Source organism: Pyrus communis, chromosome 14, assembly GCF_041283825.1.
Source record: "Pyrus communis isolate YQ-2024b chromosome 14, ASM4128382v1, whole genome shotgun sequence".
NCBI classification, from domain to species: Eukaryota; Viridiplantae; Streptophyta; class Magnoliopsida; order Rosales; family Rosaceae; genus Pyrus; species Pyrus communis.
The window spans coordinates 19,075,001-19,091,810 of NC_142578.1; the positions used below are offsets into that span (position 1 = coordinate 19,075,001).

The following is a 16,810-nucleotide window of genomic DNA, read 5'->3' on the forward strand; positions in this document are numbered from 1 at the left end:
TGAAACGATTATATTTACACTCATTGCTATTCATTGAAAACAGTATTTGTGTCTCTCCATATCCAATCATTAGTTTTTTTTTCTAATGGAATTTGTTGTTTGGTCATTGCTCTGATTCGCTTTGATGATTTTGGTTTCCAAAATAACTACTTGAATTGGCCGTAATTTGTTTTCATCTTGTAATCCCCCCGTTTCGTCCATAGCATGGACTGCGACAAGTATTTATCAGGGAGGTGAGTGGAAGATAACAGTTGAGCTACCAGATGCTTATCCCTATAAAACTGCTTACTGTAGCACACACACACACACACACACACACATATATATATATATATAATGCATGCTTGCTAAAGGTTTAGAAATTAAGTAAGGCCGGAAAGTATTGCCTTATTCTTCTGTTTTTTCCACCGAAGAGAATCTGTATACTATCTCTTCTCCTGTTAGGTCACTATAAAAGTTTGTCTTTATCCTTTTCTTCTGGCCAGTACTATTAAGATATAAACGTTTCAGTTGTAAAGTTTATGTCAATACTCACTATCATAAACTCCTACTCTTCTAAATTGTGTAGCGCTATTAATTGAATCAAACAACGAATACTATCAAATTCTAATTACATCACCCTGTGTTTCCAGATCTTGCAAGCATATTTGAAGTGATCTCACCACAACTTCTAACATATCCCAATCCCTCTGACCCTTTAAACAGAGAGGTTGCAACTTTAATGATGCTTTACATTCGTGTCTCCTTGTCATCATACATCTGTTTTCCGTTGTTCTTCACTTAACTTTCGACTTTAGTGTATTCGTGTCAGGATTAGTGCTAATTAGAACATGGATTCTTCAACTACAATCTTTTGAGTAGTCTTAAGTCTTTTGTTGCATTATAGTGCTACTCTTACTCCTGCAGATGTTGACTTAAGTGTGTTTGAGTTGAGAACCTTGCATTATGTTACATTTGAGAAGTAAACTTAAGTTGATAAAAAGAAAATGGTTATCAAACGGGACCTTAATTTCTCCATAAATGGGTTATAATGTGGTCTTGGGATTTTCGAAGTAATATTAACTGGAATTAAACAGGTTGCTAAATGGTGGAGAACAGATTAAGTCACTGCGAGAAAGTGAAGTGCCATGTGTCATAGGTACTAACTTAGTTTTCTGCATTTGCATCTTTTTGATTTTTCCTTATGCTGAGTCCTGCAACACCAACTTTGTTATCCAAGTAACGTTTACAATTACCTTCGGTGGTTCTATACAAAACTAGAGGAAACAAGGCAATCCTTCAAGTTATCAATCACTTAATCATATTCTCACAATCCTACTCCATTCAGTCTGTTGGTTGGAATGGTGGTCGTATCTGAGTTATTTTTGACAAGTTACTACAACTATCATGCTCCATATGATTGGAAACAAGGCACCACAGGCGTATTTTGATGCTGCCAACAACTGTTTTACCAAAAATTGCACGCTGTTTTACACTTCTTACTTTGTTAGTCTACCGAAAGCTTATAAAAAATCGATGTCAAGTATCTTCACTAATATGTAGTCTAAACATGCATTTCTACTGCGATTAATTAAGTTGGCACTGCATTATGATAATTCTGCTTCACTGTACTCAGCTGTTATTTGATGGTTTATCTCTCCGGACCAGAATGAGGCAAGAGTTTATTTCCAAAGGGCATCTGATGAGGTACTTTCATTGAAAAATCTCAAAGAAATTGTATTGTTTTTCAACTTTTGCTGTGTAATAAGTATTATATGTTCTTATCTGAATATCCGATAATTGTTTTTCAACTTTGCCGTTTGTAATTCTTAGATCTTGATTCAAATATTGCTTATGAAAAAATAAAATTGCATAATATTTCATACATTTTTCAATCTCGCAGCAACGCGTGGCTCAAATTTCTAGTTTATTTTCTATACCATAAACTTATCGTATCAGTTAGGCATGTAACTTGGGTCAAGCCAGGTCGGCTTAGGCTCGAAAAGTAACAACCAAGGTCTCCCCGCCCTCAATGTTTTGGGCCTAAAGGTTTAACTGCCCCTCGGCCCTATTTTGGGCCAGTCTCTCTATATTTAACTTATAAATTTATTTTGTTAATGTTGAGAACGAAACTTAGGACATTTTACTCAATTATTATCAATTACTACTTGAACTAATAAGAATCCATCGAATTGTATAAATATGATAATTAAGTCTAGACCAAATTAATAAATTTTAATTAAATCAGGCCCGACCCTTTGGGCTTAGTCATGGACTGTTGATGAGTCAATATTTTACTATATATTTTATCCTAATATTAGTAATAATTTATTGGTTTATTTTGATGAATTTTGATACTTTGTTATGTATTTTTAATGTAGGATATTTGACTTCCTCTTGAGCGAAAAGTAATCAAACGGACAAATTTTGGAGTGATTTTAATTGGAGGATGTTAGTGAGTCTTTCAAGATGATTGTGTCAAAGTTTCAGATTTTTATCCTTAGCCGTTTGAGCGTGGCAATGAAATAAAGGCCCAGCGCGCAGTTTTCCCAGATTGACGTTTCTGGACATTTTGGGTATTTTGGAGGTCAATATAGCATATTTTGAAGAAGATTCCTTCTGAGGATTTGTAGATGACAACTTAAGCTTTCAAAAGAGACCTTTTAGGACCAAATCGGAGTTAATTTGGTCAGTCAAAAGACTGATTTTCTGAGAAGTCCGAATTTTAGTTCAAATAGGAAACCTTTTATTTTCTGTTTTATTATTTTATTATGTTTCCTAGTTTTATTCTAAGACCTTTTAGGAAGTGTATACCAATCCGTAATCGGAATAAAAAAAGAGAGTCTGATTCTGATTACGGTTCATAACATGTGTTTACTAAAATTTGAAAGAATTAACAAAAATAATGGAATTCAATTCCTGGAATTGAAGGAATTGGACTCCCTCTATGGATGTGGCAATTGAATTCCGGGAGGGTGAGGGAATCCGGAATTCATTTGCTCTTCCTATTATGCCCTCTTCTCTTATCAATGTCGTTCAACCTAACAAATTAATCTCACGAGCTTGAATTCTGGTAGGGTGAGGGAATCGAAAATCCGATAGGTTCAAGAGATCTACAGGTGGCATACGAGATCTTGTTCTCGAACACTAGATCACCGTCGTTCAAGAGGTGATGAACCAACCGCTTTGACACCGCCGACATGCACGCGTGGATGTAGCTCTGAGACGATGACGTCAACGTCAGTATCTTGCGGACGTGCTTCTCGCTTGCCTGCTCATCCTTCTGCAACATCGCTTTGGCAACCGCGACCTCGAGGTCTAGTTTCTAGGTTTTTTCTTCGGCGGAGGGAAGATGATTGTGGCTGGGCTCTTACTTTAGCTTTTGCACAATAGTGAACTTTAACTCTTTAGGAAAAGAAAAAAAAAATTAGTTTAAGTAAAAATAACTAGTTTAAATGTTTCTAAAAATAAATATAGAATAAAATTTTAAAAAATGGCATTTTAGTAATCATATTGATTTTTATTTTGACTCAGTTGATTTAGTAAACAACTTATATGGATTTAGTTTCATTCCTATTTCGATTCCTAAACATTTAAGTAAACAGTCTTAACAAGAATTCGATTCTAATTCCTCCTCAATTCAATTCCTCTTCAACCCAATTCCTCCTATTTACGGTTACGTAAATGAGCCCTTAGAGTTTTATTTTGTAGCAGTATAAATAAAGATATTTAGCCATTAGGGTTTTAAGAAGGAGGAGGGGAGAACACATGCACTACTTAGAGAGCTTTCAACAATTGAAGTTTATTTTCAAGGTGTTTTCTTTCCATGTTCTCAATAATATTTTGTTTTATGATTGTTCGTAACTATTTTTTTTTTGCTAGGGCGAGACCTCGAGCCTTAGTAAGAATATGTAGTTTCTTTTCAATTTACTTATAATATTATGCATGCATGTTTTGAATTATTAATCACCATTTTAAACTATCTAATTGTCTTCGCGACCATCCATTAGGATATTTAGAAAAGTAATTTGATGCAATTTTGGTTGGAAGGTTTCCTGAAATTGGCGCTGGCTTCTTCTGGTTAATAATTGTAATTTCACTTAACACCACGTCTTAAGGGTTACATGGTTTTTCAAAGAGTTTTCATAAAACTTAATGAGTCTTGCATGTTCATATTTGATCTGAACGTTCGAACGGGTTGCATGTTAGATATACGTTCTATGTTAGAGGTTCCAAGTAGAATATATATTAAGAAAACCTATGTCACATCCCGGCCCGGGCCCGCTCCATCACCGTAGCACGATATTGTCCGCTTTGGGCTTACCATTCCCTCACGGTTTTGTTTTTGGGAACTCACGAGCAACTTCCCAGTGGGTCACCCATCATGGAATTGCTCTAGCCCCCTTCTCGCTTAACTTCGGAGTTCCTACGGAACCCGAAGCCAGTGAGCTCCCAAAAGGCCTCGTGCTAAGTAGGGATGAGAATATACATTTAAGGATCACCCTCCTGGCCGATATGGGATGTCACAATCCACCCCCCTTAGGGGCCCGACGTCCTCGTCGGCACACATGCGGCCAAGGTTAGGCTCTGATACCAATTGTCACATCCCGGCCCGGGGCGGATCACTTCCCGGGCCCGCTCCACCACCGTAGCACGATATTGTCCGCTTTGGGCTTACCATTCCCTCACGGTTTTGTTTTTGGGAACTCACGAGCAACTTCCCAGTGGGTCACCCATCATGGGATTGCTCAAGCCCCCTTCTCGCTTAACTTCGGAGTTCCTACGGAACCCGAAGCCAGTGAGTTCCCAAAAGGCCTCGTACTAGGTAAGGATGGGAATATACATTTAAGGATCATTACCCTGGGCGATGTGGGATGTCACAATCCACCCCCCTTAGGGGCCCAACGTCCTTGTCGGCACACTTCCGGCCAAGGATTGGCTCTGATACCAAATTGTCACATCCCGGCCCGGGGCGGATCACTTCCCGGGCCCGCTCCATCACCGTAGCACGATATTGTCCGGTTTGGGCTTACCATTGCCTCACGGTTTTGTTTTTGGGAACTCACGAGCAACTTCCCAGTGGGTCACCCATCATGGAATTGCTCTAGCCCCCTTCTCGCTTAACTTCGGAGTTCCTACGGAACCCGAAGTCAGTGAGCTCCCAAAAGGCCTCGTGCTAAGTAGGGATGAGAATATACATTTAAGGATCACCCTCCTGGGGTGGATTGTAAGATCCCACATCGCCCGTGAGGGCGTGGTATTTGGGCCTTATATATTCATTGCCAGCATGTACACTTCGAGGAGGCCTTTTGGAGCTGCGGCTTGCAAAGACAAAACCGTGCGGTAGCCCTCTGCTGCGACCTAGTCCAGAGGGGGAATTCCAAAGCGGACAATATCTTCGAGGTGGAAGGCTGGGATGTGACAATTTGGTATCAGAGCCAGACTCACGGTCGTGGTGTGCCGACGAGGACGTCGGGCTCCCTAAGGGGGGTGGATTGTAAGATCCCACATCGCCCGTGAGGGCGTGGTCTTTGGGCCTTATATATCCATTGCCAGCATGTACACTTCGAGGAGGCCTTTTGGAGCTGCGGCTTGCAAAGACAAAACCGTGCGGTAGCCCTCTGCTGCGACCTAGTCCAGAGGGGGAATGCCAAAGCGGACAATATCTTCGAGGTGGAAGGCTGGGATGTGACAACCTAACCTTCAAAGTATGCATGGATAATTCATAAATAATTGGAAGAACTACGTAGGATTGTTTAGATGACGGCTGAACCCTAGGACTTTTACAAAATTTTCTTTAAATTGGTTTCTAGTTGATTTATATAATTGTTCTTTATTTAAATTTGTTTTTATTATTTTAAATTCTAAAATCAATATTTTTCAAACTATGTTTTAAATAATTAATTAAGAGTTGGTTTTAAATACAAATGATTCATTCAATCCTGTGGAAAACGACATTGCGTGAACTAGTATATTACGACAATCTTGTCCTCTTGCAAATATTTTTATCTTTACTTTTGTAAGTATTTTTATCTTTACTTTTACAGGTAGTAAAAATCATATCAGCTGTCCCAGGCCCAAGCATGTCCATACCCAAGTAAAATTGTACATGGAGGATCGAATTTTCTCTTTTGCACAAAGAACAATTAGATTGAAATGAACGGATGAGATGGGGAATTTGGTTTGAGTTACAAGGGGTCAAATGAACCTGATTTGGAACCCAATTAAGTTGAAGATCCAGTAGAAAATGATGGTCTCTCTTTGCAAAAGCCAAAATTAGAAGGAGGCAGATTGTCTCTTCTCTTGTTTGGGTGTTCTTTCCATCTCTTCCTATTTGTGCGGTCACGATTACGCCACATTAACATTTTATATTCTTATTATTTTTTGTTTTATTATCTCTATAAAAAAAATCAATATAAAATGTTAACGTGGCTTAATCGTGATCACACAAAATAGGAGGGGATGGGAAAGACACCCAAACAAGAGGGCAAACAATCTGCCTCCAAATTAGAAAAATGAAGAAGCAAGGAGAGGAGCATGTGGTCAAGTATCTTAGTAGATAGAATGTTGGATTTCCACCCATGCATCCAGGATCGAAATCCTCTTTCTCGTAAATTATTGTAATAGTTTGGGAGAATCTAATAATATTAAATTTATTTATAAAAAAAAAAAAGGCAACGAGAGGAGGGAAGCATTTGCAGAGTTTTTTTTTTCATAATGTTTGTAATCTGATTACATTTCTTGTCTCCCCTTATGCCATTTTTATTTGTCATTCTTCTCTCCCTTTATGCCAGTTTCACTTCTCTTTTCTTCAGGCGATTTTTTCACTTCACTTTCTCCTTTAAATGTTCATGTTTATTCAAGTGGAGCCACTCTCAAAGAGCTACAGGACTTGCGTAATTTTGATTTTGAGATGATTTCTTCTCTTTTCACTCTTCCCCCTTTCTCTTTAATTCCTAGGGTTCATTTTTTTATTTACTTCAGCTCAATCTTTCACAAAATCAGCTCATATCGTTAATTTCTTGAACACGTAGTTAAGTACTATTATTTCTACCAAATAATGGATTAAAAAAAAAAAAGTATTTCCAAACAATGCCATTTTTAGTCGTTATACCAACATGATTCTTTTGGTCAGAATCATGGTGATTCGTGAATCGTGTTCATTTATCATACATCATGCGATCAGTTTTTATCAAGTACTATTAGTATTTAATTTTAAATAAAATAACGAAGATCCGGATTCGTCGTTATACACATCTCACAACACTTCAAATTTTTAATTTTTATAATTACGCACATAGTGTCCATCTAAGTATAAACTAGTAGAGTCATTTTCTAGTAATTGGGAGGGTATGATTGCGACGTATGCCCTTTTGCCTGGCAGGAATCACACTTTGCAGGATATGTGTCACGTCCCTCCCATCCGATCATATCCAGTAATATACCTAACCGACCGCCGGCCAACCGCCCATGTGCTGATACGCGCATGATGCGGAGCGGAGAAATCAGAACCCCCGGTGGGGTCCACCTCGAAAAGACACGTCACCAATTCTTCAAAACAATTGAATATTAGCCTTTCGATTAAATAAGCATGCATCTTTTTTTATACAAGGATGCTTTCCACCAGTTATTCCTTTCTTATCATTTCTTATGGGTTCGGATAAGTTATGAGAAATTTTATCCTGTTTATAACAACAGTTAAAATGACTTACTAATTCAAAGTATCGAACTCAAGATCTTTTGTATTTTTTTTTATTAAAAAATCGCAACCTACGTCTTTACCATTAAGGTACTTGTTGTGGTTCTATAGGTGTTTGGGTTGGAAAGTCTAAACCAGGCTCACATGGAGGGGTCCCACCCCGACCTTCCGAAGTATTAATTAAAGTCATTGACGAATCCTAATGTGTATTACGACACATATACAAGTTTCCAGAACTTTTGGTGATGACTGGAGGACGGTGTACAATCATGACCGTTCAAATATCCTACATACATCTCGGATGGCTCATGGGCCCTGATGAGGCGTGGGCCTTAGTTGGAAGGAACGACTGTGATTGAATAGTGGCAACCATCAGGATGGACCCTCGCGCAATAGAAAGGACCTCTTTTGTCGTTATCGATAAAGGTATTATGCCATTGCCACGCACGCACTATCACCTCGGCAGGCCTAGAAGATATAAAACAAGGGATCACATCACATCCATTCCTAATAATAATATAATTCCAAGGCATATATTTTATTCAAATGCGATTTATTATTCTTTTACTTTCAAATAATAATTGTCCTTGCACCCAATGTGTAAATGATCCATTTTCTTGAACATGCTAAAGCATGTGGAAAGTATACCTTTTCATTTTAAACAGTATTAGCTTTCATGCACACGCTCATAAGTATGCAAAAGACATTTTTTGAATCATGGTATGCTATACTCGACTTACACGTTCTTATATGTGGTATGCTTCAATAATTTTTTATGACAAAAAGAAAGTCAAATATTTGAAGTAAATGAATAATATTCGACCATGCTAGAAGAAACCCCTCATAAACCAATCAAAGCAGCTGAATCCACATAATAAAATTGGTTTTTTAATTTTCATATACATTCTATTGAATTTACATTAAGAATAGAAAAAATAATATTTAATAAACAACTGATTAAATTACATTATTGCTAGCACATCGTTTGTTCAAAAAAAAAAAGAAAAAGAAAGGATCATTTGACAACTAATTGAATCACATTATTATGTGTGTGCGGCTAATCCTACCCCCTCCCCCTTAATGTAAAAAACATCATTTGTTCAAAAAAAAAAAAAAAAAAACGATCATTTGACAACTAATTAAATCATATTATTATGCGCTTGCAAAATAGAGAAAATAGAAAAAATAATATAACTGATTGAATCACATTATTGTGCGCATGTGAAAGACTTTTTTTATCACCAACGGTACACTGCTCTTAAGATGTTTTGGACATGTTTAATGTAATATCCTATATCGCCTAGGGGAGTGGATCATGTAAGCTTTATATGTATATTCCTATCTCTACCTCGCACGATGCCTTTTGGGAGTTCACTGGCTTCGGGTTTCGTAGGAACTCCGAAGTTAAGCGAGTTCACACGAGAGCAATCCCAGGATGGGTGACCCAGCAATCCCAGGATGGGTGACCCACTGGGAAGTTCCGTGTGAGTTCCTAGAAACAAAACCGTAAGGCCGTGGTTGGGACCCAAAGAGAACAAATATCGTGCTACGGCGGAGTCAAACCCAGGATGTGGTGGGGGCCCAGGCGGGGATGTGACATTTAAAAATAGAGAAAATAAAATTTAATAAACAACTGATTGAATCACATTTTTGCTAAACCAATGTGAGGCTAAACCCACCCCTTCTCCTTAGTCTAGATAATATCGTTTGTTCGAAAAGAAAAAAAAGACAATAATTTGACAACTAATCGAATCACATTATTATCCGCGTACGAATGACCTTTTTTATAACTAGCATTATGCGCATCTTAAGATGTTTTGAAAATATTTAAAAATAGATAAAATAATATTTAATAAACAACTATATGAATCTTATTATTGCTAGCCCATTGTGAGGCTAAATTGTGACATCCCACATCGCCCAGGGGAGTGATCCTTATATGTATATTCACATCCTTACCTAGCACGAGGCCTTTTGGGAGCTCACTGGCTTTGGGTTCCATCGGAACTCCGAAGTTAAGCGAGTAGCGCGCGAGAGCATTCCTAGGATGGGTCACCCATCGGGAAGTTCTCGTGTGAGTTCCCAGAAATAAAACCGTGAGGGCGTGGTCGGGGCCTAAAGCGGACAATATCGTGCTACGGTGGTGGAGCGGGCTCGGGAAGTGATCCGCCCCGGGCCGGGATGTGACATAAACTCATCCCCTTCCCTTTAGTGTACATAATATCGTTTGTTCGAAAAAAAAAAAAATAATTTGACAACTAATTGAATTACATTATTATGTGTGTGTAAAAGACCTTTTTTTATAACCGGCACTACAAGCCTCTTAAGGTGTTTTGAATGTGTTTAAAAATAGAGAAAATAATATTTAATAAGCAGTTGATTGAATCACAATATTGATAGTTCATTGTGAGGCTAAGCCCACTCTCTTCCCCTTAGCGTAGATAACATTGTTTGTTTGAAAAGAAAAAAAACAATCATTTGACAACTAATTGAATCACATTATTATGCACGTGCGAAAGATCTTTTTTATAACAGGCACTACGCGCATCTTAAGATGTTTTGAACGTGTTTAAAAATAGAGAAAATAATATTTAATAAATAACTAATTGAATCACATTATTGCTAGCCTATTGTGAAGAACTAATTATAAATAAATAAATAAACTGTACAAAAAGAATTAATTATTAAAAAAATAATATTTATATGACAAAAATACCCCTGCATTATTTTGGTTTGCTTTGGAAGTTTTTTGTTTGAGGGGCATTTCTGTTCAATTATTTTTGGTGAAGCTTGTGACCCCAATAAACACTCTTCACGGGACTGTTGGCTTTATATATAAGAAGATTATGTTATATTGTAAACATTGTGGTTTCATTAAATTGGATGGATAAGTTATTGTTCAAATTAAATAAAAACAGTTGTGCTTAATTTGAAAGTTCAAGTTGAATTGGTTAAGAAGAAAATTTTAATATTGTCTCAACTTAATTACTTATTATTATGTATTGAGTTTTTATGACCTCGGTAATATTAAAAGTTAACTCCCAACTAATAAGTGGCATCTTATACTATATCTCTCGGATATGGAGTTTATTCTCCAGCACGCATCTTCACGAATGGCCCCATACAGTCACATGATAAACCAATTCTCACATAAAAAATGGTCAATTCATCATGTCGGAGCTAACAAAACATTTCGATAGCTCGATCATAATTCATTCAGTAGAGCTAACGCAGCTTTTTGAAGGTCCAATTATTCAATACCCTTAAGTTGGAACTAGTTGTAACTTTTTGAAAGTCCAACTTAAGAAAGCAAGTTCAAACCCACTAAATCAGACTCATGACATTTCTAAGGAATAATTTACCCTGACACCATAATAAAACTATTAGCTCATTATGATCTAGAACTGCATTTGTTGTTTGTTATTATTAGTATAATTTATTCAATTCACAAAATTATATTTTTCTCTGTAACTAGTATAACTTATTCAATTCAAAGAGAATAATAGAAAAAATTGTGTAACAGCAAAAAATTGGTGTGAAATTTTTTTATAGTACAACAATATATCATAAACATTAAGCTTGAATGTTCAAGTCAAAAGAGTTTCTCACATGACAACACACACTAATAAGAAGCTCCCAAGTACATTTAGCCTTTTTATAGTTCTTGGGAATATGGAGAATAGACTTAGTTTTAGGCAATGTTCTAAAAAACGGCCTAGGCGTTGGGCGGTGGTGACCCGAGGTGTTTTCTTGCAAATTGGTTGGAAAAATCGGCTTGGCTCTAGGCGGGCTAGGCGGCTCTAGGCAGTGCTAGGTGGCTAGGAGGTTTTTTTTTTTTTTTTTGAAATTAAATTAAAAAAAAATCCTATCTACATTACTACATTTCCTTATTTTCCTCATATTTTGCATTTTATGTGGTTTTAAATTGTGAACTTATTGTACATGTGTCAACCTACAATACTCCTCACTATGGTTATATGGCATATATGCTTAATGTGTTTTTAAATTTTGGACTTGTTGGATACTCTTTTTGCATTTTATTATTCGTTTATTATCTTATCCATGGATTTCATACAAGTTTAATTTTTTGTAAGTGTCAATATGTACTTATTTACAAAATATACAAGAAATTTACCTAAATCCGCCTAGGCACCCGTCTAGACCCCGCTTAACCGCCTCACCGCCTAGCTGCTAGGCGCCAACCCGCCCCCCGACTAGCGCCTAGCATTTTTAAGAACCTTGGTTTTAGGTTCAAATCTCGTGGATAGAGTATTTGCTATCAAATTAGATTGCCCATTGTGTAACTTAGTCGAACTTCCCTTTCCATTAGTATAAAATATATCGTTATACTTTAAAAAATAAGTAAAAAAAACATTGAACCACATTAAAAAAAATTTGTAGTTAGTCGAAATACTCCTCCTATGATCTAGTGGTATTCCTCATCACTTATAAGTAAAATGTCTTATGTTCGATTATGATCAAATGCGAATTTGAATTACATTATTATTAACTCATTGTGAAATTAAATCCACCATTTTTCTTTAAAATAAATAACATCATTTGTTAAAAAAAAAAATTAAATAAATAAAATTCATCAATAAAAGTAAGTAAAAGGGCACATTAAAAGGGATATTTGCATTATCCCGTGTGGGAAACGTGGCACGGTTTTAATTGGTGTTATCTCAAACCAGTCAAAGTCAAACAACTACAGCTTACTACCGCGTGACACCGATCAGGAAAATCAACGGCTGATAACTGCGCAATATCCAGGAGTCCGTACAGCGCAAACATCAGGTCGAACCTCAGGTTCGTAACTCCAAACCAGCTAGGCTCGTATTTCCTTCACTATATAAACCCCCCCTTACCCTCTCTCGCACTCACACGTATTTCTCGCTCTCTGGTCGATCCCATTGGCTGATATTTCGCACCCAGATATTTTCTCGTTCGCTCGAAGCCTCGAAGGTATTGAAAATCTTTCGATTTTTTTATCTATTTATTGAATTTATTTTCGTTAATTAATGGATCTGATTATTTGTTAAAAAAAAAAAAAAATATTGTAAACATCTGTTTGGTTGCTGAGAAAATGGAGGACAAAAAACCAAATTGCAATCTTGATTCTTTGAATTCAGGTTCTAGTGTCCGAAAAAAATTTAAGATTAGAAGGTTCAGGTGATTAGGTAAAATTGAGCGAATGATTTGGCTGTGAGGGTGTGGTTTGTTTTTAATTTCTGATTGGTAGATCTGGTTCTGTTTGGTTGTCGAGAAAATTTGGGAAAACGAGAAAAGAAAAGAAAGAATATAGAAAATTTAGAAAATCTGATTTATTTATTTATGTGTTTAATCTGCTGTTTTGATGGCTATGATTTTGTTTTTGGTTTTTATTTTTAAGAAAAGCTTCGTATTTATTTCTAAAGAATATATTTTCTTTTTCAATTCAAGCTTTTTCAAATCCGCCAAATTGTCTTCATTCAAATCGACTAGGTTTTTACGGTTTTCGTTGATCCTAAATTCTGGTCATGTGAACTTTGAAATGTGAAAGTTTGCGAGTTCATTGATCAATTGAAAATCATAGTTTATAACTGCTGATGAATTGATTTAGTCAGATTTGGATGAAATTGCGTCATATAAAACGTCTTCCATATTATTGCATTTGTTACTGATTGACTCTGTTTTTCGGATGTAGTTGACTTGCGCTTAGCCAAAGATGGCACTGGTTTCCAGAGGATCAAGATTGAATCCCAACGCCCCTCTCTTTATCCCTGCGGCTCTCCGGCAGGTGGAGGATTTCTCCCCTGAATGGTGGCAACTGGTCACAACCTCCACATGGTACCACGACTACTGGCTCAGTCAGCAGGGTGACGATGGCTTCTATGATGATACCCACAATGAAGTTGACAATGTCGCCGATTTGCTTCCAGAGACCTTTGATCTCGATGTTGGTGATGAGTTCTCCGGTCTAGAAGCTCAGTTTGAAGAGTTCCTTCAGATGTCTCAGACCGAAGGTAAAGATGGTAAGAACAGATACTCTGAAAGATTGTAGACTCTTGGAAACTGGGATGAAGAACTTTAATGCAGTTTCCGAATAAGCTGTTCGATTGTTGGACTCAAATTTTGTATTGGAACAACAGCAGGGTTGGAGAAGGGCTCCGCGGTCTTGAAGAATTTGAAGTCACTGGAGGACAGACGTCCGAAGTCCCTGGTGGAGCCAAGGAGGTATGCTGAGAAGCCAGCAAAGCATGTGAGCCCGAAATGCAGCCCCCGTTTCATCCAGCAGCCTCGTTGAACCTTGAAAGCAGCTAGCTTCCCTTATGTAGTTTATCCGGTGTCAAAACCGAGTAATTTGTAGTTTCTGTAATTTCTGTATTCTAATGCAGCTTTTGTTCAGTTCACTAAAAATACCCTTGGGGGTAAGAAAGCTGTAAAAAAAGTGTAAAATTTCAACAAAACAAGTAAAAAGGAGAGTTTTCTAGTTCCTCAGGTGTATCGAAACACAATTGTTAACAGTCTCGCTCTTAAGATTACGCTTTGTAGCCGAAGCTTTCTGTGATCCACCACGGGCAGTTCAGTCGGAATTTGATTCTGCAAGCTAAACACGTAACGCAATGCTAGTCTCAACAAGCTGTCGTAAAACCCTCTGAAAAGCCAAGCTGACTTGCAGAGCAAGCTGTCGTAAAACCCTCAGAAAAGTCAAGCTGACTTGCAGAGCAAGGAGAACGAGGTGAATCATGTTGCCGGTCGAAAATGAGGTAGAACAATCACGCTTCCCTTCTCTTCAAATGGGGACCTCGGAAAGGGAATCTGCACTCTCCATTTGAAGCTATTTCCTGTGAGCTTTAACTTTACTCTGGTTACCAATTGCCTCAGATATTGCTTTCAGTAGCCAAAACCCGGTTCTCCCAAGCATATGTCCACAATGCCGACTTTGCTTCCCCTTTTGAGACCCAAGGAAAACCAACCTAAACCAGCTACTGCAATATCGATGCTATTCACATCCCAACTTGCTCCAGACACTTTGATTTCCCTCTCTTCCCGTTTTCTCATCTCGGCAGCATGATCAGCGCCAATTGGAGGCTGCAAAAGCGTAAGGCGCAGTCCAGTCAGTAAAAGGTAAGGAGCCGTTGCATTTGCAAGAACACAAAGACTAGTTCCGTCCTGTAACTGCTGACCAAATTTTAAAGGATGAATCCCACTCAATATTGTTCATATGCAAAATGCATACATAAAATAAAATTTCAGTCAGAATCATTTTACAACACTTGCAGATATCAAGACTATGATATCATTAAGAATTCGTATCCAGAATCAAATCGAATTGAACTATGCGATAAAATGCAAAATAATGACAAAAATGTAACCAACTGGGATAAAGAATTACCTGCAGCCTAAGACCACCATGCGTCTCCCATGTCTCATCAGCATTTTCTATCTTCTCCATATGTAAAGAAATATTAGGCGAAGCCCAAGCTGTCAAATAAATTGTTTCGACAGAAGCTTGAACAAGATCTAGTCTCCATATGGTTTGCCCTGCCTGCAGATTTCAAACACAGGATTCAGCAGCACTTGGATTTGATCATTAGTCCATTCTCATGCATCGAAAAATTACACACGTATGGAGGGTTTACAAGGACTTTCTCGTCCACTTCAAAGTAGAATCTCAATAGATTATTGAACTCATAACCTCCAACAGAAATTAAAAGCTAGAATCTTTTGTACAAGTAAACGACAGAACCTGACATCTACGGCATTATTTAAAAGCATCTGTGTGGAATTTGAGCCAAGAAATAAGCATGTTCTACCAACTCACCTTTTAAGATAATTTGAGCAACTTAAAATAAGCATGTTCCAAAAACCATTCATATCTGCAACTTAAAATAAGAAACCCGAATAAGCAAGTGCTTACAAATAAGGTCAAGTCTCATGGACACCAAATATGGATGCAGAAGTCCTGGAGTGTCAAACAACACTGCGTTAGCTGACAAGATCCCTCCGACTCTCCATATTCCTAATGTTGTCCCAGGAACTGGAGCTTCCGTGAGCTTTGTGACCTTTACTCCTTCTTTCTTTGCGAGTGCATTTATGAGAGTGGACTTGCCCGCATTTTGAGCCCCGATAACCCGTACATTCCCTCGAGGACCAGCCAATTCTTTGAGGAAAAAAGGACAACAGATTCCTGACATTCAAATCCTTTCGAGAACTAACCATATACACCCCACTTAGTTTGGGTCCCCCTCCAGCCTTAGCACGATGGCAGACCCATCTATCCAATCTAGCAGGCGAAACTTGTGACCGGAGGAGATCAACCTTTGTGGCCACAAGAACAAGCTTTGGCAGTCTTTCCTAAGCTTGGGATCATTTTCAGTTCCTTTTAATGCTGCAAACAATGACTTTGCAGCCCGTTTAGGGAATGATCCATCAAAATCAACGCAATCAACCACCATAACCACAGCAGGATTGGCACTCGTAGCACGTTTAATCAACCTATATCAAAATCAGGCATCAAGTTTTCAGCTGCTTGGTTCTTCACCTGCCCATAGTTTCTAATGTGAATGACATCGGGCACACACTGTAACCTCTTCTTTCTCTTTCTGAGCCTCTCTTGCCATTCTCTTCTTTTCCGATTTGGGCACCTTCTTCTTCTTCATCCTCTCTATAGTCTCCTCTTTGATGTTACCGTACCCAACCCCTGCCGGTGTAAAACCATCCAAACCCAAATCATTTTCTTCCTTCCCCAACAACTTGGCTTCAAACTAATCTGAATCCCACTCAAACTCATCCCCCATTTCCAATTCACTTTCTTCTCCATCACTTTCTTCAAACTTCCCTCAATTTCATCCACTAACCCCTCCTCCTCCTGATCTCCAATCTTCAGCCCCATCTCATTTAAACCCTCCTTCATTTAGTCAAAGACCCTCTTACATTTTCATCTATCAATACTATATCATCTGCAAAATTTATAAACCAAGAGTATCATCTTAAACATACATCGTTAATTCATCCATTACAAATGCAAAAACATAAGGACTTAAACCTGAACCTTGGTGTAACCTTACGGTTATGGAAAGCATTCATTTTGCCCTTCATGAGTTCTTGCTATAGTTCTCCCTCCATCATGCATATCCTTTATTATTTGGA

The 16,810-nt window shown here is 37.8% G+C and overlaps 2 protein-coding genes and 1 long non-coding RNA gene across 6 annotated transcripts in view; 2 read left to right on the forward strand and 1 right to left on the reverse strand.

Annotated features, from left to right (window-relative positions):
• The window catches only part of LOC148691341 (uncharacterized), a 2,896-nt gene extending 627 nt beyond the window's left edge, over nucleotides 1-2,269 (forward strand). Inside the window, exons 2-3 of the long non-coding RNA XR_015955921.1 lie at nucleotides 633-709; nucleotides 1,616-2,269. This is a non-coding gene — a long non-coding RNA (uncharacterized LOC148691341). The remainder of the gene's footprint in view (nucleotides 1-632; nucleotides 710-1,615) is intronic.
• Nucleotides 2,270-12,499: 10,230 nt separating this feature from the next.
• On the forward strand, nucleotides 12,500-14,147 carry LOC137712601 (protein EARLY RESPONSIVE TO DEHYDRATION 15). 4 transcript variants are annotated; one of them, XM_068451699.2, is made up of 3 exons: nucleotides 12,500-12,640; nucleotides 13,362-13,689; nucleotides 13,807-14,147. In XM_068451699.2, exons 2-3 carry the CDS (start codon nucleotides 13,383-13,385, stop codon nucleotides 13,959-13,961), a joined length of 462 nt encoding a protein of 153 aa, XP_068307800.1. In that variant the 5' UTR covers nucleotides 12,500-12,640; nucleotides 13,362-13,382; the 3' UTR covers nucleotides 13,962-14,147. The 4 variants fall into 4 exon arrangements, with proteins under 4 accessions (XP_068307800.1, XP_068307801.1, XP_068307802.1 ...); XM_068451700.2 differs by having other exon boundaries at nucleotides 13,810-14,147; XM_068451701.2 differs by having other exon boundaries at nucleotides 13,362-13,680.
• On the reverse strand, nucleotides 14,130-16,521 carry LOC137712169 (GTP-binding protein BRASSINAZOLE INSENSITIVE PALE GREEN 2, chloroplastic-like). The gene is made up of 3 exons (XM_088684602.1): nucleotides 15,604-16,521; nucleotides 15,054-15,206; nucleotides 14,130-14,749 (listed from the first exon to the last, which is right to left on the reverse strand). Exons 1-3 carry the CDS (start codon nucleotides 15,853-15,855, stop codon nucleotides 14,552-14,554), a joined length of 603 nt encoding a protein of 200 aa, XP_088540728.1. The 5' UTR covers nucleotides 15,856-16,521; the 3' UTR covers nucleotides 14,130-14,551.
• Nucleotides 16,522-16,810: the final 289 nt, after the last annotated feature.